Source organism: Telopea speciosissima, chromosome 8, assembly GCF_018873765.1.
Source record: "Telopea speciosissima isolate NSW1024214 ecotype Mountain lineage chromosome 8, Tspe_v1, whole genome shotgun sequence".
Classification (NCBI taxonomy): domain Eukaryota; kingdom Viridiplantae; phylum Streptophyta; class Magnoliopsida; order Proteales; family Proteaceae; genus Telopea; species Telopea speciosissima.
The window spans coordinates 62,935,120-62,953,813 of record NC_057923.1 but is presented as its reverse complement, the minus strand read 5'-3'; the positions used below and the strand labels follow the sequence as shown (position 1 = coordinate 62,953,813).

Sequence of the window (18,694 nt, the reverse complement as noted above, 5' to 3'; positions counted from 1 at the left end):
CTCAATGACGGGCAATGCCCATAACGCGAATACGGTCATGGCACCCAAAACCGCACCCGCAGGACCTATTATTTCAAGAAAAATTTTAAATTAGGCCCAATTTTGTGAGCCGGGTCTCACACTGCCCCCTCCATATAAAAATTTCGTCCTCGAAATTGCCATACCTGGGAGACCGAAAAGACGAGGGTATTTCACCCGCATAGAATCTTCACGCTCCCATGAGGCTTCTTCAGGCGAATGATTACTCCATTTGACCTTGATGAAAAAGATTGTACGTTTTCGCAAGTTGTGTTCCTTGCGCTCCAAGATCTTCTCAGGCACCTCCTCATAGGTTAAGTCAGGAGTAAGCTCATCGGGCAGTTGCGTCAAAACATGAGCCGTATCATACACGTACTGCCTCAACATGGATACATGAAAAACGTCATGGACACCAGCTAGAGATGGTGGCAGTGCGAGCTTGTAGGCAACCGGTCCAACTTTCTGCTGGATCTCAAAGGGACCAATAAATCTTGGACTTAGCTTTCCTTTCTTTCCAAACCGAACCACTCCTTTGGTCGGTGATACTTTAAGAAAAACTTTGTCACCAACTTTGAATTCTAAGTGTTGTCTTCTTTTATCGGCGTAGTTTTCTGCCGGGATTGTGCTGCTTTGATCTTCTCCTTGATGAGATCCACTTTCTCATAAGTGTTTTGTACCAATTCGGGCCCAAGTATACGCCACTCTCCGACTTCATCCCAATACAAGGGAGTGCGACAAGTCCTGCCGTACAATGCCTTGAAGGGTGGCATCCCAATGGTTGCTTGATAGCTGTTGTTATAGGCAAACTCTATCAAGGATATGTGATCATCCCAACAACCACCCATTTCCATCACACATGCCCTGAGCATGTCTTCTAAAGTTTGTATTGTTCTTTCAGATTGACCATCAGTCTGTAGGTGATGTGCCGAGCTAAGCCTCAATTCTGTGCCCATCGCTTTTTGCAAACTCTCCCAGAATCTAGATGTAAATCTAGGATCCCTGTCTGATACAATGCTTACTGGTACTCCATGCAAACGAACTACATTGAGGATATATAGCTTTGCTAATTGGTCCATGGAGTAAGTGAGTTTCATATGAATGAAATGAGCTGTCTTAGTTAATCGATCAACAACAACCCATATTGTATCTAAACCCTTCCTGGTACGGGGTAAACCGGTAACAAAGTCCATAGTTATGTGCTCCCATTTCCATTCCGGTATGAGTAGTGGTTGCAGTAATCCTTGAGGTCTCTGTCTGACGGCTTTGACTTGTTGGCAAACCAAGCACTTAGACACATAGGTTGCTACGTCATTTTTCATTCCCTTCCACCAATAGTACTGCTTCAGGTCCCTATACATTTTTGTACTACCTGGGTGTACAGAGAATATAGAATGGTGTGCTTCTTCTAAAATCATATCCTTCCAATTACCTTCCGCAGGTACACACAACCGATTCTTGTACATAAGAACACCTTCAGTAGTCAAAGTAAAATCTGCATCCTTCTGTGTCCCCTCACGGATTTTATTTATTATTTTTTGAAGTTCAACATCAGAAGGCTATGCTGAAATTATCTGAGCTCTAAGTGTCAGCTGCACCGTGAGTACTGATAGCAAACCACCGGTATCACCATCTACAAATCCCAATTCCATCTTTATAATTTCCTTCATCAAATGCTCTTCGACAAATAATTTGTTTAGTGACCCACTTGGCAACCTTCTACTGAGGGCATCGGCCACCACATTAGCTTTACCTGGATGATATTGAATTTCACAATCATAGTCTTTCATAAGTTCAAGCCATCTCCTCTGTCTCATGTTTAGCTCTTTCTGAGTGAAGAAATACTTGAGGCTCTTATGATCTGTAAATATCTCTATTTTGTCCCCATACAAGTAATGCCTCCAAATTTTTAATGCAAAAACTACACCTGCCAGTTCCAGATCATGTGTGGGGTAATTTTTCTCATATTCCTTTAGTTGCCGAGAAGCATATGCAGCTACCTTTCCGTGTTGCATCAAAACACACCCCAAACCTGTATTCGAGGCATTTGTGTATACTACCATTCCACCCGTGGCATCTGGTATTGTTAATACTGGGGTTGTTACTAGTTTTTGCTTGAGCTCTTGAAAACTCTTCTCACATGCTTCGGACCACTCAAACTTAACACCTTTCCGTGTGAGTCGGATCATAGGCGCTGCTATTCTAGAGAAATTTTCAATAAATCGCCTATAATAGCCAGCCAGTCCCAGAAAACTTCTTATCTTTGTTATAGTTTTTGGGCTTTCCCAGTTCAATACTGCTTCTACTTTGCTAGGATCAACTTCGATCCCTCTGGCTGAAACTACATGGCCAAGGAACACCACCTGAGATAACCAAAATTCGCATTTACTAAACTTGGCAAATAGTTGTTTGTCTCTTAACCGTTGTAACACGAACTTCAGGTGCTCTGCATGCTCCTCATCATTCTTGGAGTAGACGAGAATATCATCGATAAACACGATCACAAACTTGTCTAACACATCATGAAAGACTCTGTTCATGAGGTCCATAAATGCGGCTGGAGCATTCGTGAGACCGAATGACATCACCAGAAACTCGTAATGGCCGTACCGAGTTCGAAAGGCCGTCTTGCTAATGTCGCCTTCTCTAACTCTCAATTGATGGTATCTCAACCTCAGATTTATCTTTGAGAAAACCTTAGTACCTTGGAGTTGATCGAAAAGATCATCAATTCTGGGTAGAGGGTACCGATTCTTGATGGTTAATTTATTCAACTCTCGATAATCGATACACATTCGCATATTGCCGTCCTTCTTCTTAACAAACAGTACCGGAGCACCCCAAGGTGATACACTTGGCCTAATAAACCCTTTCTTTAGTAAGTCTTGCAACTGAATTTGTAGTTCTTTCAATTCACTTGATGCCATTCTATAGGGCGCCTTTGACACTGGAGCCGCCCCAGGGAGTAAGTCAATCACAAATTCTGTTTCCCTAACTGCTGGCAGCCCAGGCAAGTCATCAGGGAAAACATCAAGAAATTCTTTCACAATTGGAATTTCCGATATAGGCCTAACCTTCTTCTCAGTATCCATTACTGAGACGAGGTATCCCTGGCATCCCTTATCAAGCAACTTCTTCATCTGAAGTGCAGAAATGATTGTTTTTCTCAGTTTCTTCTTCTGGTCACCGACAAAAACAAATTCATTAGCATCCTTAGGCTTAAAAAAAATCTCTTTCTTATCACAAATTATATTTGCCTTGTGTGCTGATAACCAATCCATACCCAAAATGACATCAAAGTCGGTTATATTGAGTTGGATCAAGTGTGCAATCATGGTTCGGTCAGAAATTTGTACATTACATGGTTCGTACACAATACCAAGCTTAACCACCGGCCCAGTGGGTGTACTAACACTTAATTCTTTAGTTAATTTCTTAGGCAAAATGCCCATTCTCCTTGCAATGGACGGTGATACAAATGAATGTGTGGCACCCGAGTCAAATAAAGTAAGCGTCGGTGATGAACAAATAGAGACGGTACCTGTCACCACATCTTGATTTGCCTCAGCTTCTTCCACAGTCGCTGAAAACACTCGACCCCGAGTCCTGTTGCCTTGACGTCACCGAGGGTTAGAAAAAGATCTCCGAACATTGCATTCCCTTGCAAAATGGCCTGACCGACCACACTTGTAACACTTATAATTCCTGACCATTTGCTGGTGCTGTAGTCCCTGGGACTGTAGAGCTTGTATGAGTCGGCTTTGAATTCTGACCAGACGACCCTACTCCTTTCCTTCGATACTGCGAGGAAGATGATCTGTAGTGAGGGGTTCTCGAAAACTTGTTGTACTTGCGATCCGAGAACGGCATGGTTCTTTTTCCAGTACCCCTTTGTCTAGCAAAGTTTTCCCTCTGCTTGTCTTCAATTCCCTTGGCTGCTTGAACCACCTCAGAATAGCTTTGAGCCTTATGGGCTACCATAACATGGCCGATGGAAGGCCTTAATCCATCTTCAAACTTTCTCGCTTTAGCCTCGTCAGTCTTCAGATGCTCAAGAGCAAAGAAGAAAAGTTCCTCGAACATCTGTTGATATTCTAGGACTGACTTTGGTCCCTGGCTTAATTCTGTGAATTCCACTTCTTTCCTTCTTCTAATAGAACTAGGGAAATAATTTTTGAAGAACTCTTCCTTAAATAACTCCCATGTCAACTCAGGGTGAGCAGCGGCCAGAATAGGCTTGGTTGTCTACCACCAAGCCTCCGCTTCATGCTGGAGTTTATACCTAGCACATTGTAGCTTTTATGCCTCGGTACAACCCAAAAACTCCAACGCCTTCTCCATTTCCTTCACCCACCTCATTGGTTGGTGGGCGTCCTTAGTAACACCACCAAAGGTGAGAGGTTGAATTTTTAGAAACCTCTCCATCATACGAGATGCAGCGTCATTCACAATCTCTGGAGGAGCCTGTGCCCCTGCCTGTGGCACATTTGCAGTGGGAGTAACAGGTGGAGGTGGCGCGTTCTGCGCATTCCCTCGCATTTGAGCTATGACAGTGGCCATAAACTGTTGTTGTTGTCGCTGCATTTCTTGCAGAATTCCACCCAACTGTAATTGTTGCTGCCCCATCATACCAGACACAATGTTAGCAAAATCTTGAGCGGTGAGAGAAGTTGGTGCATTAGATGTTCCCGCTGCCGGTTGATTTCCCCCACTAGGTCCAGACGAGGATGGCATATTGGAACGTGTCCGAGCTCCCGTCGGAAGTTGAGGATCAGTTGGAGGTAGTACCATGATTTTTCTAAAAGTTGGAACAATAACGATAGAGTTGATTAAAGTAGATCGTGTTCTAAACCCGATCCTTCCTGATGGATTTAGACACAAAATTACTATATAGCACAGAAAAACTTCAAGTGTGACATAACATTTGGAGGGTAGAGGGCACATGGATTCACAGAACAATAATTACAGTTGAGTATTGTAAACTAATGAAGAAAAAGGAAGAAGAAGAAGAGAAACCGAGAGAGAAGAGAGAAGAGAATCTGCAGAAATTAGAGAGAGTTTCACAACATGTGATCCTCTCCTCTAAACCTTCATTATGTAAAATACTAAAAGGGTAAAACAGTAAACACACTAATAAAATTAAAGACATAACCTAATAACTAAATAGACTAGAATACCCTTCCTCATTGTGTTCTCAGTAATAGCTCTCTGCGCTAATACCAAGTCCACGATAACACTCCCCCTCAAGCTAGAGCATAGATGTCAATCATGCCCAGCTTGTTACAAATATAATTCACTCTTGCACTCCCCAAAGATTTTGTGAACATGTCTGCAAGTTGTTCTCCTGTACAAACATGGCCAGGAGAAATTAAACCTTGTTGTAACTTCTCTCGAATGAAATGACAGTCAACCTCAATGTGTTTTGTCCTCTCATGAAACACCGGATTTGAAGCAATATGGACAGCAGCTTGATTGTCACACCACAGTTTCATTGGAGCACTATCAACAAAGCCAAATTCAGTCATTAATTGCTTTACCCACATCAACTCACAGGTAACATGTGCCATAGCCCTATACTCTGACTCTGCACTGGAGCGGGCAACAACTGTCTGTTTCTTACTCTTCCAGGACTCCAAATTTCCACCAACAAATACACAGTAACCTGTAGTAGATTGTCTATCAACCGGAGATCCTGCCCAGTCAGCATCTGAAAAACCTGCTATCCGCCCATGACCATGATCACTGTAGAGAAGACCACGTCCAGGAACCTTTTTGAGACAGCGTAAAATATGCATAACAGCCTCCCAATGAGATGTCCGAGGAGCAGACAAAAACTGACTCACCACACTAACCGGAAAAGCTATATCAGGCCTAGTCACTGTGAGATAGTTCAATTTCCCAACAAGTCTCCGATACTTTTCTGGATCACCTAAAATTTCACCATCCTCTACAACAAATTTTAAATTAGGATCCATAGGAGTATCTAGAGGTTTAGAGCCTAGCATTCCTGTTTCTGACAGAAGATCAAGAACAGATTTCCGCTGTGAGAGCGAGATCCCTTTCTTTGATTGAGCAACTTCCACACCCAAAAAATATTTCATCATACCCAAGTCCTTGGTCTAAAACTTCTGTTGCAAGTGTGCCTTCAAACCATCAATTCCAGAAACATCATCTCCTGTTATGACTATATCATCAACATAAACCACAAGAAACAATTTTCCACCTCCAGAACAACGGAAAAATACAGAATGATCACTATCGCATCGTGTCAGCCCATACTCTAACACAACTTCAGTAAACCTGCCGAACCAAGCTCTAGGGGATTGTTTCTGCCCATAGAGAGATTTCTTCAATTTACACACCAAGTCAGACTCCCCCTGAGCAACAAACCCAGGAGGTTGCTCCATATAAACTTCTTCATGTAAATCACCATGCAAGAATGCATTCTTGACATCAAGCTGATATAAGGGCCAATGATAAGTAGCAGCCAGAGATATCAGAATACAAACAGACGTAAGCTTGGCCACAGGAGAAAATGTATTCAAGTAATCCACACCATATACTTGGGCATAACCCTTGGCAACCAGACGGGCTTTCAAGCGAGCCAAGGACCCATCAGGGTTCACCTTCACCACATACACCCAGCGACAACCAATAGTAGTCTTGCCCGAAGGTAAGGGAACAAGATCCCAAGTCTGATTTTCTTCCAAAGCCGATAATTCCTCACCCATAGCAGCCCTCCAACTAGGACTAGACAATGCCTCTGCGACAGACTTAGGAACAGGATGGTTCTCAACAGTATGTAAACAAGAATGAAAAACGGAAGACAAACCATCATAGGAAACAAAGTTAGAAATGGGGTGTTGGGTACAGGCCCTAACCCCCTTACGATGAGCAATAGGAATATCAAGGTCAGAAGAAGGTTCCAAAGGTGGAGGATCAGTACTTATCACAGGATCTGGCGGCAAAGTAGGAGACGGTGTAGAAGTCGATGTAGCAGGGATCCAAGCACATACTTTCCATTGGTGACGTTGAAACACACTAGGTTAAGGTGCCGGTAATGTGGCAGCCTGCGGAGCATAGTGAACAGTAGACCGAACAACAGTAACAGGAATATCAACATCCAAGTCGGACACAGTACTAGAAGAATGAACAAACGGTGTAGACTCAAAGAAAGATACATCAGCTGTAACAAAATATTTTTGCAAGTCAAAAGAATAACAATGATAACCCTTTTGAGTGCGAGAATAACCAACAAACATGCACTTCAGAGCTCTGGGATCCAACTTGGAAACACCCGGACGATGATCACGAATAAAGCAAACACTACCAAACACACGTGGTAGCAAAACAAACAGTGGCGCAGAAGGAAACAACAAAGAAAAAGGGATACCACCCCGTAAAACCGAAGAAGGCATACGATTAATAAGATAACACGAGGTTAAAACAGCATCTGCCCAAAAGGATTTAGCCACTTTCATCTCAAACAAGAGACAACGAGTAACCTCCATCAAATGTCTATTTTTCCTCTCAACCACACCATTTTGCTGGGGGATGTAGGCACAAGAGGACTGATGAATAATACCATGCTGAGTCATAAATTCAGTAAAAGGAGCAGAAAAATATTCTTTAGCATTATCACTACGAAGAACACGCAAAGAGTGAAAACTGATTATTCACTTCAGTCATAAATGCACAGAATATAGAAAATAACTCAGAACGATTTTTCATTAAATAGATCCAGGTAACCCTGGAATAATCATCAACAAAAGTGACAGTAACGAAACCCCAAAGTAGAAACAACAGGACATGGACCCCAAACATCTGAATGAACTAAAGACAGTGGTTGGTCAGACCGTTTATTGACTCTTAGAGGTTAACTCGCACGGTGGAGTTTCCCAAACTGACACGACTCACAATTAAAACTAGAAATTGACTGAAAACGACCATCAAGAAGCTTCAAACTCTCTAACGAAGGATGACCCAAACGACAATGAATCTGGTGGGGTGACGCCACACCGGTACATGCAAAGTCCCCCTGATGCACTACCTCTACCAATCATCCTCTTCGACGAAAGATCCTGAAATACACAAGAGTCAGAAGAAAAGGTTACAGAATAGTTGTGGGTTTTAATAAACCGACTAACAGAGAAAAGATTAAAAGGAAAATCAGGAACATAAAGAACAGAAGACAAAGATAGTGAAGGTGTAATATGGACAGTACAAGTACCAATCACCTTAACCAAGGAACCATTAGCTAAAGTGACACTTGAAGAGGATTGCTGAAAAGAAGAAAGTATACCTGAAATTCCAGTCATGTGCCCGGAGGCCCCTAAATCAATGATCCAGGGACGGGAAGAGACAGTCGAAAGGCATGCAGTGGCATTACCTGTCTGAACAAAGGTCGCAGTTGGAGGCTGGGCTGGTTGAGAAATTTGAAACTGTGTATAACAAGCATATTCATCATCAGACATCTTCACAGTCTTACCCTCAGGTTGTGGAGAAATAGGAGCATCAGCTATAGCAGAATTGGCAAACTGTTGCTGAGTTGATTTGCCATGAAGTTTCCAACAGAAACGTTGGATATGTCTTGGACGACCACAATGATGACAAGTGCGCACTGAACCACCAGAAACATCAGAGGTACCCTGAGTACCCAAGGTAGGTGCCTTACTAGAAGAACCAGCCCCACCATTGGGCATACGGTTGGATGGAAAAGAAGCCAGGGCTGAAATATCACCATCAGTAGTGTTCTCCCGAGAAACGCGAAGAACCCTGGAAAAAGTTTCAGACAAAGTTGCAACCTTGTCACCACCAAGAATTTGGGAGCGAACAGAGTCAAATTCCTTCCCAAGGCCTCCCAAAAATCCCATAACAGCAAGTTGTTCCCGCTAATTCTACATCTGTTCCACATTGGCAGTGATAGGAAGTGAAGAATTAAGCTCTTCATACAGTCTCTTAAAATCAGCAAAGTACTGGGTCAAAGAACGACCCTTCCTATCAACTCTGTAGAACTCCTGAGACAAGTCATAAATGCGGGAAAGGTTGTTTTGTCCAGAATACAAAACATTAAGATACTCCCACAACTCCTTCACTGTATCAATGTGTGTCACCAAGTCTACAATTTGATGATCCATAGAATTCAGCAGCTGTCCCAAAATTCGAGCATCAACTATTTCCCATGAAGAGTCATTCTCAGGTTTAGCATCGAACAGGTGTTTGTGCTGATCACGGCCAGTTAACACTAGCCGAACAAATTTCTTCCATTGCAAAAAATTGGTAACCCCTTCCAACTTCTTCTCAGTATTACGATTGGAAAAGGAAGAAAAAATTTCAGTTGTTACTGACTTTGAACCCTCAACAGATTTCAATTCATCACCCATGATATGCTTAATGAAGTGAAGATGAAGTACAATAAAGAATGCTGAAAACAGGGAAAGAAATCAATAGAGATTGAAGAACCTTGATAGAAGCCAATAGACGCAACAAAGACAACAATCGAGTCCCTCGGATAAAAACCCTGATAAAATCCGATAAAGACAATGGAGGCAGCAATCGATCTCTTCAACCAAAACCCTGACAGAATCTTCACTTCATGAAAATCACCTTCAAATATTCCTCAAACAAAAAGAGAGACCTAGTTCTTAATTCATACCACGAACTAGTCTCTAAACAAATCCAAAAAACAGCATAGGGTGCTGCACCCCTTCAAACAAAGGATAGAAGAAACCGCAAGGGCTTCAAGTCTTCAACCAATACTCAAAACTTCAATCGAATGCTGTAGAGAAGGGAAGTAGTGAGCCACGAAAATTATAGCAGTCCTTACAGCTCTGATACCATGTAAACTAATGAAGAAAAAGGAAGAAGAAGAAGAGAAACCGAGAGAGAAGAGAGAAGAGAATCTGCAGAAATTAGAGAGAGTTTCACGACATGTGATCCTCTCCTCTAAACCTTCATTATGTAAAATACTAAAAGGGTAAAACAGTAAACACACTAATAAAATAAAAGACATAACCTAATAACTAAATAGACTAGAATACCCTTCCTCATTGTGTTCTCGGTATTAGCTCTCTGCGCTAATACCAAGTCCACGATTAACAAGTATCATATGAATACAAATAAGTATCCAAAGAGATAGAAACAATGATACATGTTTGAATTTAAACACATTTAAGTAAGTGCATGTACTTGACTATTTTAGATTGCAAGAAGTTGCAGGTCAAGTTCTAAGTTAAACCTTCCCCACTCGTGTGCTATTATGATCTGCCACTGCTCCTCAGCCACACAGATATAGTGTGTACACTCCCTCACTTCACAAGTGCTATTATGAAAACTCAATTTCCTTCACAAAATATTTATTTTATTAATAAACTTATCTCAGAATCGGTTTCCACTAAGCTTTGAATCACTTTAAAAAAGTCATGGAGATACCCATCTATTTCTGCCCTATTACAAACAGGCCCCTGGGACTAAATATATATTCTTGTTCATAGCTTTGAGAACTCTTTTCTCAAAGCTAAGAGGTAGAAAACGTTGGGCTGCTCTTGGAATGTTCATATGCTGTGATTTTGGCTTGGAAATCCCCCTTGATGTGCTTGCATGTTGGATCTTCTGCCTTCAAATCCTTTCTAACTCATCATTAGGTAAGCTACTAACCTGTAATTAGTTCAATCCATGTCTAGATTATCTTATTTTAGCTTAGGTGTTGCTGCTATGGATTTCTTAAGCTTAACTCAGCAAAATCACCTTCAAATCCTTCCCTTTTTAGTTGGGATTGGGTAATGTGTGTATGATCCCTTGATCATACATACAATCAATGAATATTGACTTTAATGAGTGTTCTTTCCTCCTCCCTAAGCCTCTTGGCCAGCTGAACCAAGCTTGGTAGTCAAAACCAGCCAAATAAACTGCTGTTTTTAACTCTGTTTTCTGGGCTGGCTCTTCAGAGCAGGCTGACCAGCCCTTCTGGAGCTAGAAGCTCCGGCCACCTCTGAATGACTTTTTGGGTTCTTTAATGGCCTGGGATGATACACCAGCCTCTTAGGAAGAGTCTTAACACTTTTATAACTCTGTATTTGGGGGATTGAACCTGCAAGACAGCCCAGGCGTAGCATGAAGTGATGCGGTCTCGCACCCAACCTAGCCAGGAACTCTGTGCAGCACAATTATCAAAGGCATAGAAATAAAGAGAACTAACAGTAGAAAAATACGTAAAACTATAAAATATCTACATAAAGTCCAACGTGGGACCACATGGTAAACCTGTTTAATATGGACAAGATTTTACCCCCAAAAGATAACCCATAATTACAGACTTTTCCAAAAAGACTATCTACATTAGTCTTATACACACATCAAAAAGAATATATATATGTACGGCCTATTCCATCAGGCTTGCCTATGAGAAGGCACATAAATCACAGACGCAGGTCCCGTCATGCTCCTCGGGCTCTGGGTCTGTGAAGTCCTCGAAAGCTTCATCCACGAACTCATTATCAGGTAGTCCGTCACTTGCACACTCATCTAAAAAAAAGTTTCCACGAGGGTGAGCTCACACTGAGCCCAATGAGGGGCAAAGCACACAGCATACAAATGATGCATGATTACATATCATTAAAAGAAATTAACAACCGCACAATATGATGTATGTTCAATTCCATTTTTATTTAGCCACCTAACAAGCAAACTAAGTCATTGGTTTGAACTACGGTATCGGCTCGAGGAGTACTTTAGGTCACTTCACGTTATCGCCGCCGCACTCCCTCAGCCAATACAAGTAGGGAGCCCTCCTCCACGCTTGGTACGTTGGCCTCAAGCCTCCGGGCAGACCCCGATAGTCAAGTACCCCTAACCCTAGGTTAAATCCCTTTGCTCCAGGCATTAGTAACCCAACTACCCAGCACCTGAACCCCTGCTGGTAAGGGTTGTAGTTCGGGGTTTCCATCCTAACCATGTTTTCTAAATGATGACATGATGTGTTCAGGAGTGCACCGTGTTCCATATACACGTCCACTCAAGAACACAGGGTCACACAAGTGGTAATGCACATTAATTCCAAACAACAATCAAAATCAAGTTTGCATATCCATACACCAATAATGAGAGCAGCATATATCATAGCAGGTCCAAACAAGAGTTAAATACATCACAACATGTTCGATTTAGACAATACACAAGCCTAATCAAGCATCATTAGCTAACAATAAATGAACAATAAAATGAACACTTAAAACATGAAAATCAAATTTGGAACTGTTGTGCATATATGTAATAAATTAGATATACATCACAGCAAACACCAAAAATCCCACTCACCTTGGTTGTCTTGAACAAGATATCCAACCAAGAGTCCAAATCAAGAGAAAGAGTTCAATGCAGGTTCAATCCCCTAAATACAGAGTTATAAAATTGTTAAGACTCTTCCCAAGAGGCTGGTGCATCATCCCAAGCCATTAAAGAACCCAAAAAGTCATTCAGAGATGGCCAGAGCTTCTAGCTCCAGAAGGGCTGGTCAGCCTGCTCTGAAGAGCCAGCCCAGAAAACAGAGTTAAAAACAGTAATTTGTTTGGCTGGGTATTGACTACCAAGCTTGGTTCAGCTAGCCAAGAGGCCTAGGGAGGAGGAAAGATCACCCATTTAAAGTCAATATTCATTTGTTGTATGTATGATCAAGGGATCATACACACATTACATAATCTAAACCGAAAAGGGAAGATTGAAAATGAAATTTGTTGAGTTGAGCTAAAGAAATCCATAGTAGCAACACCTAAGCTAAAATAAGGTGATCTAGACATAGATTGAACTAATTACAGGTTAGTAGCTTACCTAATGATGAGTTAGGAAGGATTTGAAGGCAGAAGATCCAACATGCAAGCACACTTAGAGAGATTTCCAAGCCAAAATCACAGCATATGAACACTCTATGAGCAGCTCAACGTTTCAGCATTCTAAGCTTTGAGAAAAGAGTTCTCAAAGCTAAGAATGAGATTATATATTTAGCCCCAAGGGCCTGTTTGTAAAAAGGCAGAAATAGATGGGTTTCTCCATGATTTAACAAGTGATTCAAAGCTTAGTGGAAGCCGATTCCGAATCAATTTAATAACATAAGTTACCGATATGCCGGGGTCGTATCGATACGACGCGAGGTCTTACAAGATTTGGTCGCATTGGACCCGCGAGGTACGGCAAGGCATCTAGCCGGCACAGCCGGTCATGGTGGTAACCGATTCAAGGCCGGCCGAGACAAGCATAGAGTAATTAACTTATTTTAATTCTAAAATAGGTGTTATTACCTAATGTTAGGCATCCGACACTGATAATTGCTGCAAGTGGTCCGCCAAACATCTCTCGCACGCAAACCTTATATGTGACGGGCCACAAGGTTCCTCGGATTCCATCAAGACCGTGTTCAATGGTTCCTCGGCACAAGGTGCAATAGGGTGCGGGTTTGTCTCAATGACGGGCAATGCCCATAACGCGGAGACGGTCATGACACCCAAAACCGCACCCGTAGGACCTATTATTTCAATAAAAATTTTAAATTAGGCCCAATTTAATGAGGTGGGTCTCACACACACAATGGGAAAAAGCTCACCACAGGACTTCTCTAACCATTTTCCTCTCAATGAAGATCTCTCTCTTTAGTGTGTCCTATAAGGAGCACCAGATAGGAATGCCGATTTCGTTTCCATTGGGAAGGGTAAAATCAGGAACTGATGTCGTATATTGGCATGAGCTGGTATTTGCAAGTCTTTATATAAATATTTTTGGGAAATAGTACTGCTGTACTGGAATTAATTTCAAGTGGTAGGGGAACTTTCTAGGCATTACCATGAGAAGTTACAACTTCAACCAATTTTTCCTTATTATTTCAAAGCTAATTTGTTGTTGCAGACACTATTTTACCTTCTTAGGTTATTATTTATGACACTTTTTTTACCTTTGTATTCCGAAGCTCAACTCAACTAGGTCTTGCTCAAACTGAAAGTTATTGGGTCTTCACATTCCATTTTATGTCTTACATTGTGGTACAACAATCTGTATCAAAATTTGATATTGCAGGCCTTGTTCTATTCAGCCCTGAGATGCTCCCGTAAGATGCTCACTCTCAATGATGGATCAAAGAATTTGGTGAAGGCCATCAATAACAGACTCAGTGCTTTATCATTCCACATTAGGGAGTATTATTGGCTTGATATGAATAAGATCAATGAAATATATCGCTACAAGACAGAGGAATATTCAACAGATGCCATTAACAAGTTCAATATCTATCCTGAGCAAATTCCCACTTGGTTAGTTGATTGGATTCCAGAGAAAGGTGGTTATCTCATTGGCAATCTACAGCCGGCTCACATGGATTTTAGGTTCTTCACTCTAGGCAATCTTTTGGCTATTGTTTCATCTTTAAGTACTCCGAAACAGAATGAGGATATTTTAAATTTGATTGAAGCCAAGTGGGATGAACTTGTGGGGCATATGCCTCTTAAAATATGCTACCCTGCTCTGGAATATGAGGAGTGGCGTATTATCACGGGCAGTGACCCAAAGAATACGTGAGTCTTACTGTACAATGTTTGTGGGTTTCAGTAGGTATCTTTCGATGCTTTATTCACTTGCCTTGGAGATAATTTTGGAACAAAAGACACCATTAGAATTTTATTTCTGATGATATACTGCTTCTTGAATTCTGAACCTAGCTATAGATAATGACCTTCTTGGATCTTTTGTATTTTGCAGACCTTGGTCATATCACAACAGTGGATCTTGGCCAACTCTTCTTTGGCAGGTATGCTTGGATTTGCTTTTTTCTTTCTTTCTTCTTTTAATTATATGTATTTCTAATCCTAATTCAGTGAACTGTTTGGATTTATCAAATAACTTTAATTTGGGAATGCTCAAGTCACAATGATGGTTCAAGTATTGTGGTCGGTTCAGGATCCCCAGTGGCTGATCCAGTAGATCCACCACTGATACAAATACTATCTATAAACATTGTTCCTGCTATATGGCATGTCCTCTCAGGATCAGGTCAGAACAGGATTTCAGGGGCCATTGTGGACCAGGATCCCAAGTTTTTAAACCTTGGCCGGGATGGGAGAAAAGGTTGACTTTACTCATGCCAATTTTTATTTGAACATATGGTAGTGTCATATTCAATATTTGATTTAGCACGAGGTCTTTGAGGTTAATATGGACCCAAAAAGATGGACCTAACTATCATTAATACATCCGGCTGATACTACAGCATCACTGAATTTGACTGGAAATATGCACTGAGGAAAGGAGGGATCCATTGGTAGAATAGATAGGCTTATCCAGACTTCAAGCACTTTTTGCCCAGGACATCTAGGTCTGGACCGCTTGAGCTGCTGTTGAGAAACTTAATGTTTTCATGCACTGTGGGCTGGTACACCTTTGGTTCATTTGAGTCTCATTGGTTGTGTTCTGATTTTTCTTCTATGGGATGTATATCAGTTCACCCTGGCTTGTATTAAGATGGGGCATCGAGAACTGGCCAGAAAGGCGGTTAATTTGGCAGAGCAGAGGCTCCGAGAGGACCAGTGGCCTGAATATTATGACACCAAAAATGGAAGGTTTATAGGAAAGCAATCAAGGCTTTTCCAGACATGGACAATCGCAGGGTTCCTGACATCAAAAATGCTATTAGAGAGACCAGAAATGGCATCCTTGCTGTTCCTGGAAGAGGACTATGAGCTCCTTGAGAATTGTGTCTGTGCATTAAGCAAAACTGGTCGCATAAAGTGTTCCCGTGATGCTGCAAGATCACAGATCCTTGTGTAAATGGAACGTCGATCGATCGTTTTCGAGCCTCGCTCCTATATTGTATAGGGGAAAATATAAGAGAACAAATAATAAGAGGGAATAACACATTTTCATACTGAAGGTGCTACTAAAAAAAGCTCTTCTGAGTTTAGGTGAGAATTAATCTATCTGCCTTTACAGCCCATCTTTGTTGTACAAATATATTATTGATTAGTTATATTACAGGCTGACCTTCAAATGGGAAATATATGTTTGTGAAGAGTAGAACCCAGGTTGCAGTACTTGTGGCCGGGTCCTCGTCGGTAACAATTTTTCTTGAATATTGTTATAGTAATAATTCAGCAACGTATGTACCATTTTGATGCTGAAATATTCATGAATTTGTTTGATATTTACTGGAAATAATACTTGAATTATGCAGGTATTCTTCTTCAGTGCTTGCCTTTTTCAGCATTCATCAAGTCTAATCAGCTAATTTACTTATTTAAAATTCAAGGAATAAGTTGAAACATAAATAAAATTTTAATAAAAATTCAACTCTTAGATTTAATTTGTTTTTAGAATTGAGTATCTAAACACATTGCTGGTAATGAATAAAAATTTCTATCTAACTTTTTGTTATAATCTTATTTTTCCTTCTTGATTTCCCTTGCATTTGAACCCTACTAGCAACTAATTTTGTATCTTGAACAAGGAGATCAATGGAAGAAGCATTGTTACAAATCAATTTTCCTATTCATAACCTCATACTCATTGGTTTATAACAATTCTTCTTATAACCAGAAATTTGCTTACGAATATTGAAATCAATGGATAATCAATTCACCTATTCATAACCTTATGCTCAATGATTTTTTATTGGTTTCATTCGGTTCATTTTTTTAATTGGATATCGGTTGATTCGGTGTGGTCTAGTTTTTAGCCGGTTCTGTAATACCCCAGTCTAAACTAATTCGATAAGGATTGGTTCGGTTCGAGTTGGGTTTTTTTCGGTTGGCTTCAGTTGGTCTTAACAGCTCGGACTAGCTAGGATTTGATACCCTTTGTTACACTAAACTTGAAAATTGTGAAAAAACAGAGAAGACATCAGATTTATGATTGAGATGATAAAACCAGTCAACGTAAATTACAAAGTGATGATGCCTAACTAAAGAGGGCTACATGGACCCCCAAACATTTTTTAAGTAATGACATAAAACTTACTTTACCTAACTGGCAAGCAGCACAATCAGGACTAAGATGTGTGGACTGGCACGGTAACTTATTAACTCTCAATATAAGACTAAGTAATCATTAGCGTGGATGGCCTAGACGATAGTGCCAATCATCAAGAGGGGTGCATTCTGCAACACTGGCGGATGGAGAAAAAGCGATAGAAGAAGACAGTAGTGTTGACTTGATGACTTCATCCTTCACAAAAATAATTGGATGAATGAAATTCAAAAAATGGGAGTTATATCGCTCAATTTAGAGTGTTGGGTACACTAGTACGAGTAATGCCCGTTGCAGCTCATGTGGTGTCTAGTTTGAAATCACGTGTTTTCATTTTTATTTCAAGGAAGGAAAACAACATGGCTGACTCCCTTTCCATTCTGTGATTTCATGAAACTTGTAATTAATTCAGAATCCATATGTGCTACACACTCTTATCAATAAAGTTTTGTTTACCGAAAAAAATGAAGAACAAGGATTATAAGATTTAGATTAATCACAACAGAAGAACCCAAAAAAAAAAAACTAAAAAAACTAAAAAAAAAAAGGAAGAATTAAAAAAGAGCGATGAAACTCTAATATCTAAGGCCAACATTCAGAGATTCTCCAAGATTGGAGATACCGCTCGTCTCTACTGTTAACAGTAACGCAGGGACCCTCAAACGTGCGATGCTGCCTGATCTGCTGTTGTTCTTCAATTCCAAACTCCACAGTTGTTACTGTTGACGTTCTTATAGTTGTGTTGATTGCCATACTTGAATTAGAATTAGAATTAGAATTAGATTGGTTATTATGCACATTATGTCCCTCATGATCGGCTACCTTGTTCTCTCGACCTTCCATGTCTATGCTTCCCTCTCTCATCACCGAAAGGAGACAATGGTGGTGACGCCCTTTCATTAACAGAGCTTCCAATAACAACACCAATGATGCCATTTTTCCAAGAAATAGATGGAATCTCTCTCTCTCTCTCTCACTCTCTTTCTCTGTGTGGAGGGTTGTCTGGTCCCATATAAATATATGGTGGAAACCACAATTACTGACAATTTCGTTGAAATTACCCAAAAACACCAAAGTGATTTTGGTGTTAATTGATGCAATGAGTCGGAAGTAGTTGATTATTGATGCACTACATGTTCTTGTCATGAAAATTATTCTATAATTGAAATTACTTTCATGCAATTTGTGCCACTCAAGTTTCTTTTTTTTTTTCTTTTTTTGTTTTTTTTTTTTGGTCTGGGGTTGGCCATCTAATCCTTCCAACCTCGAGTCAATGAGCGTTGGACAACTCTACACGCACGCAAATTATGTTTGTATGAATCAGGAGTTGTTATTGCTATCAAACAATATTGTACATTCTCTTCTTTCTTTTAGCTTAATATATATATTTTTTTAATAAAAATAGTACAAGAGCATTGTAAAAGCGAGATTCGTTAGAGCTAGGAGTGAAAGTTTGTCCTTGTCGGTCTGAACCCGCTGAAATTCTTGGCCCTAAGGCGGCTCAGGACTGAAATTCTTGACCCAACTAAGGGGACTCAGGGTCCCTAATTGTAGCTATCTCCAAGACAAGGTCAATTGGAACCTTCACATGCCTCATCTTGACTTAATATCTTGAACACATATATAGATTCATAAAGATAAACAGATAGATATAGAGACTGTGAATGTGTGGATCCAAGTG

General features: G+C 40.6%; 1 protein-coding gene across 1 annotated transcript in view; it reads left to right on the top strand.

Annotated features, from left to right (window-relative positions):
- Positions 1 to 16,234, top strand: part of LOC122672816 (alkaline/neutral invertase A, mitochondrial-like) — a 32,871-nt gene extending 16,637 nt beyond the window's left edge. Inside the window, exons 4-6 of the mRNA XM_043870308.1 lie at positions 14,077 to 14,570; positions 14,755 to 14,803; positions 15,493 to 16,234. Of these exons, the coding sequence (XP_043726243.1) occupies positions 14,077 to 14,570; positions 14,755 to 14,803; positions 15,493 to 15,819 (870 nt within the window). The 3' untranslated portion in view covers positions 15,820 to 16,234. The remainder of the gene's footprint in view (positions 1 to 14,076; positions 14,571 to 14,754; positions 14,804 to 15,492) is intronic.
- Positions 16,235 to 18,694: the final 2,460 nt, after the last annotated feature.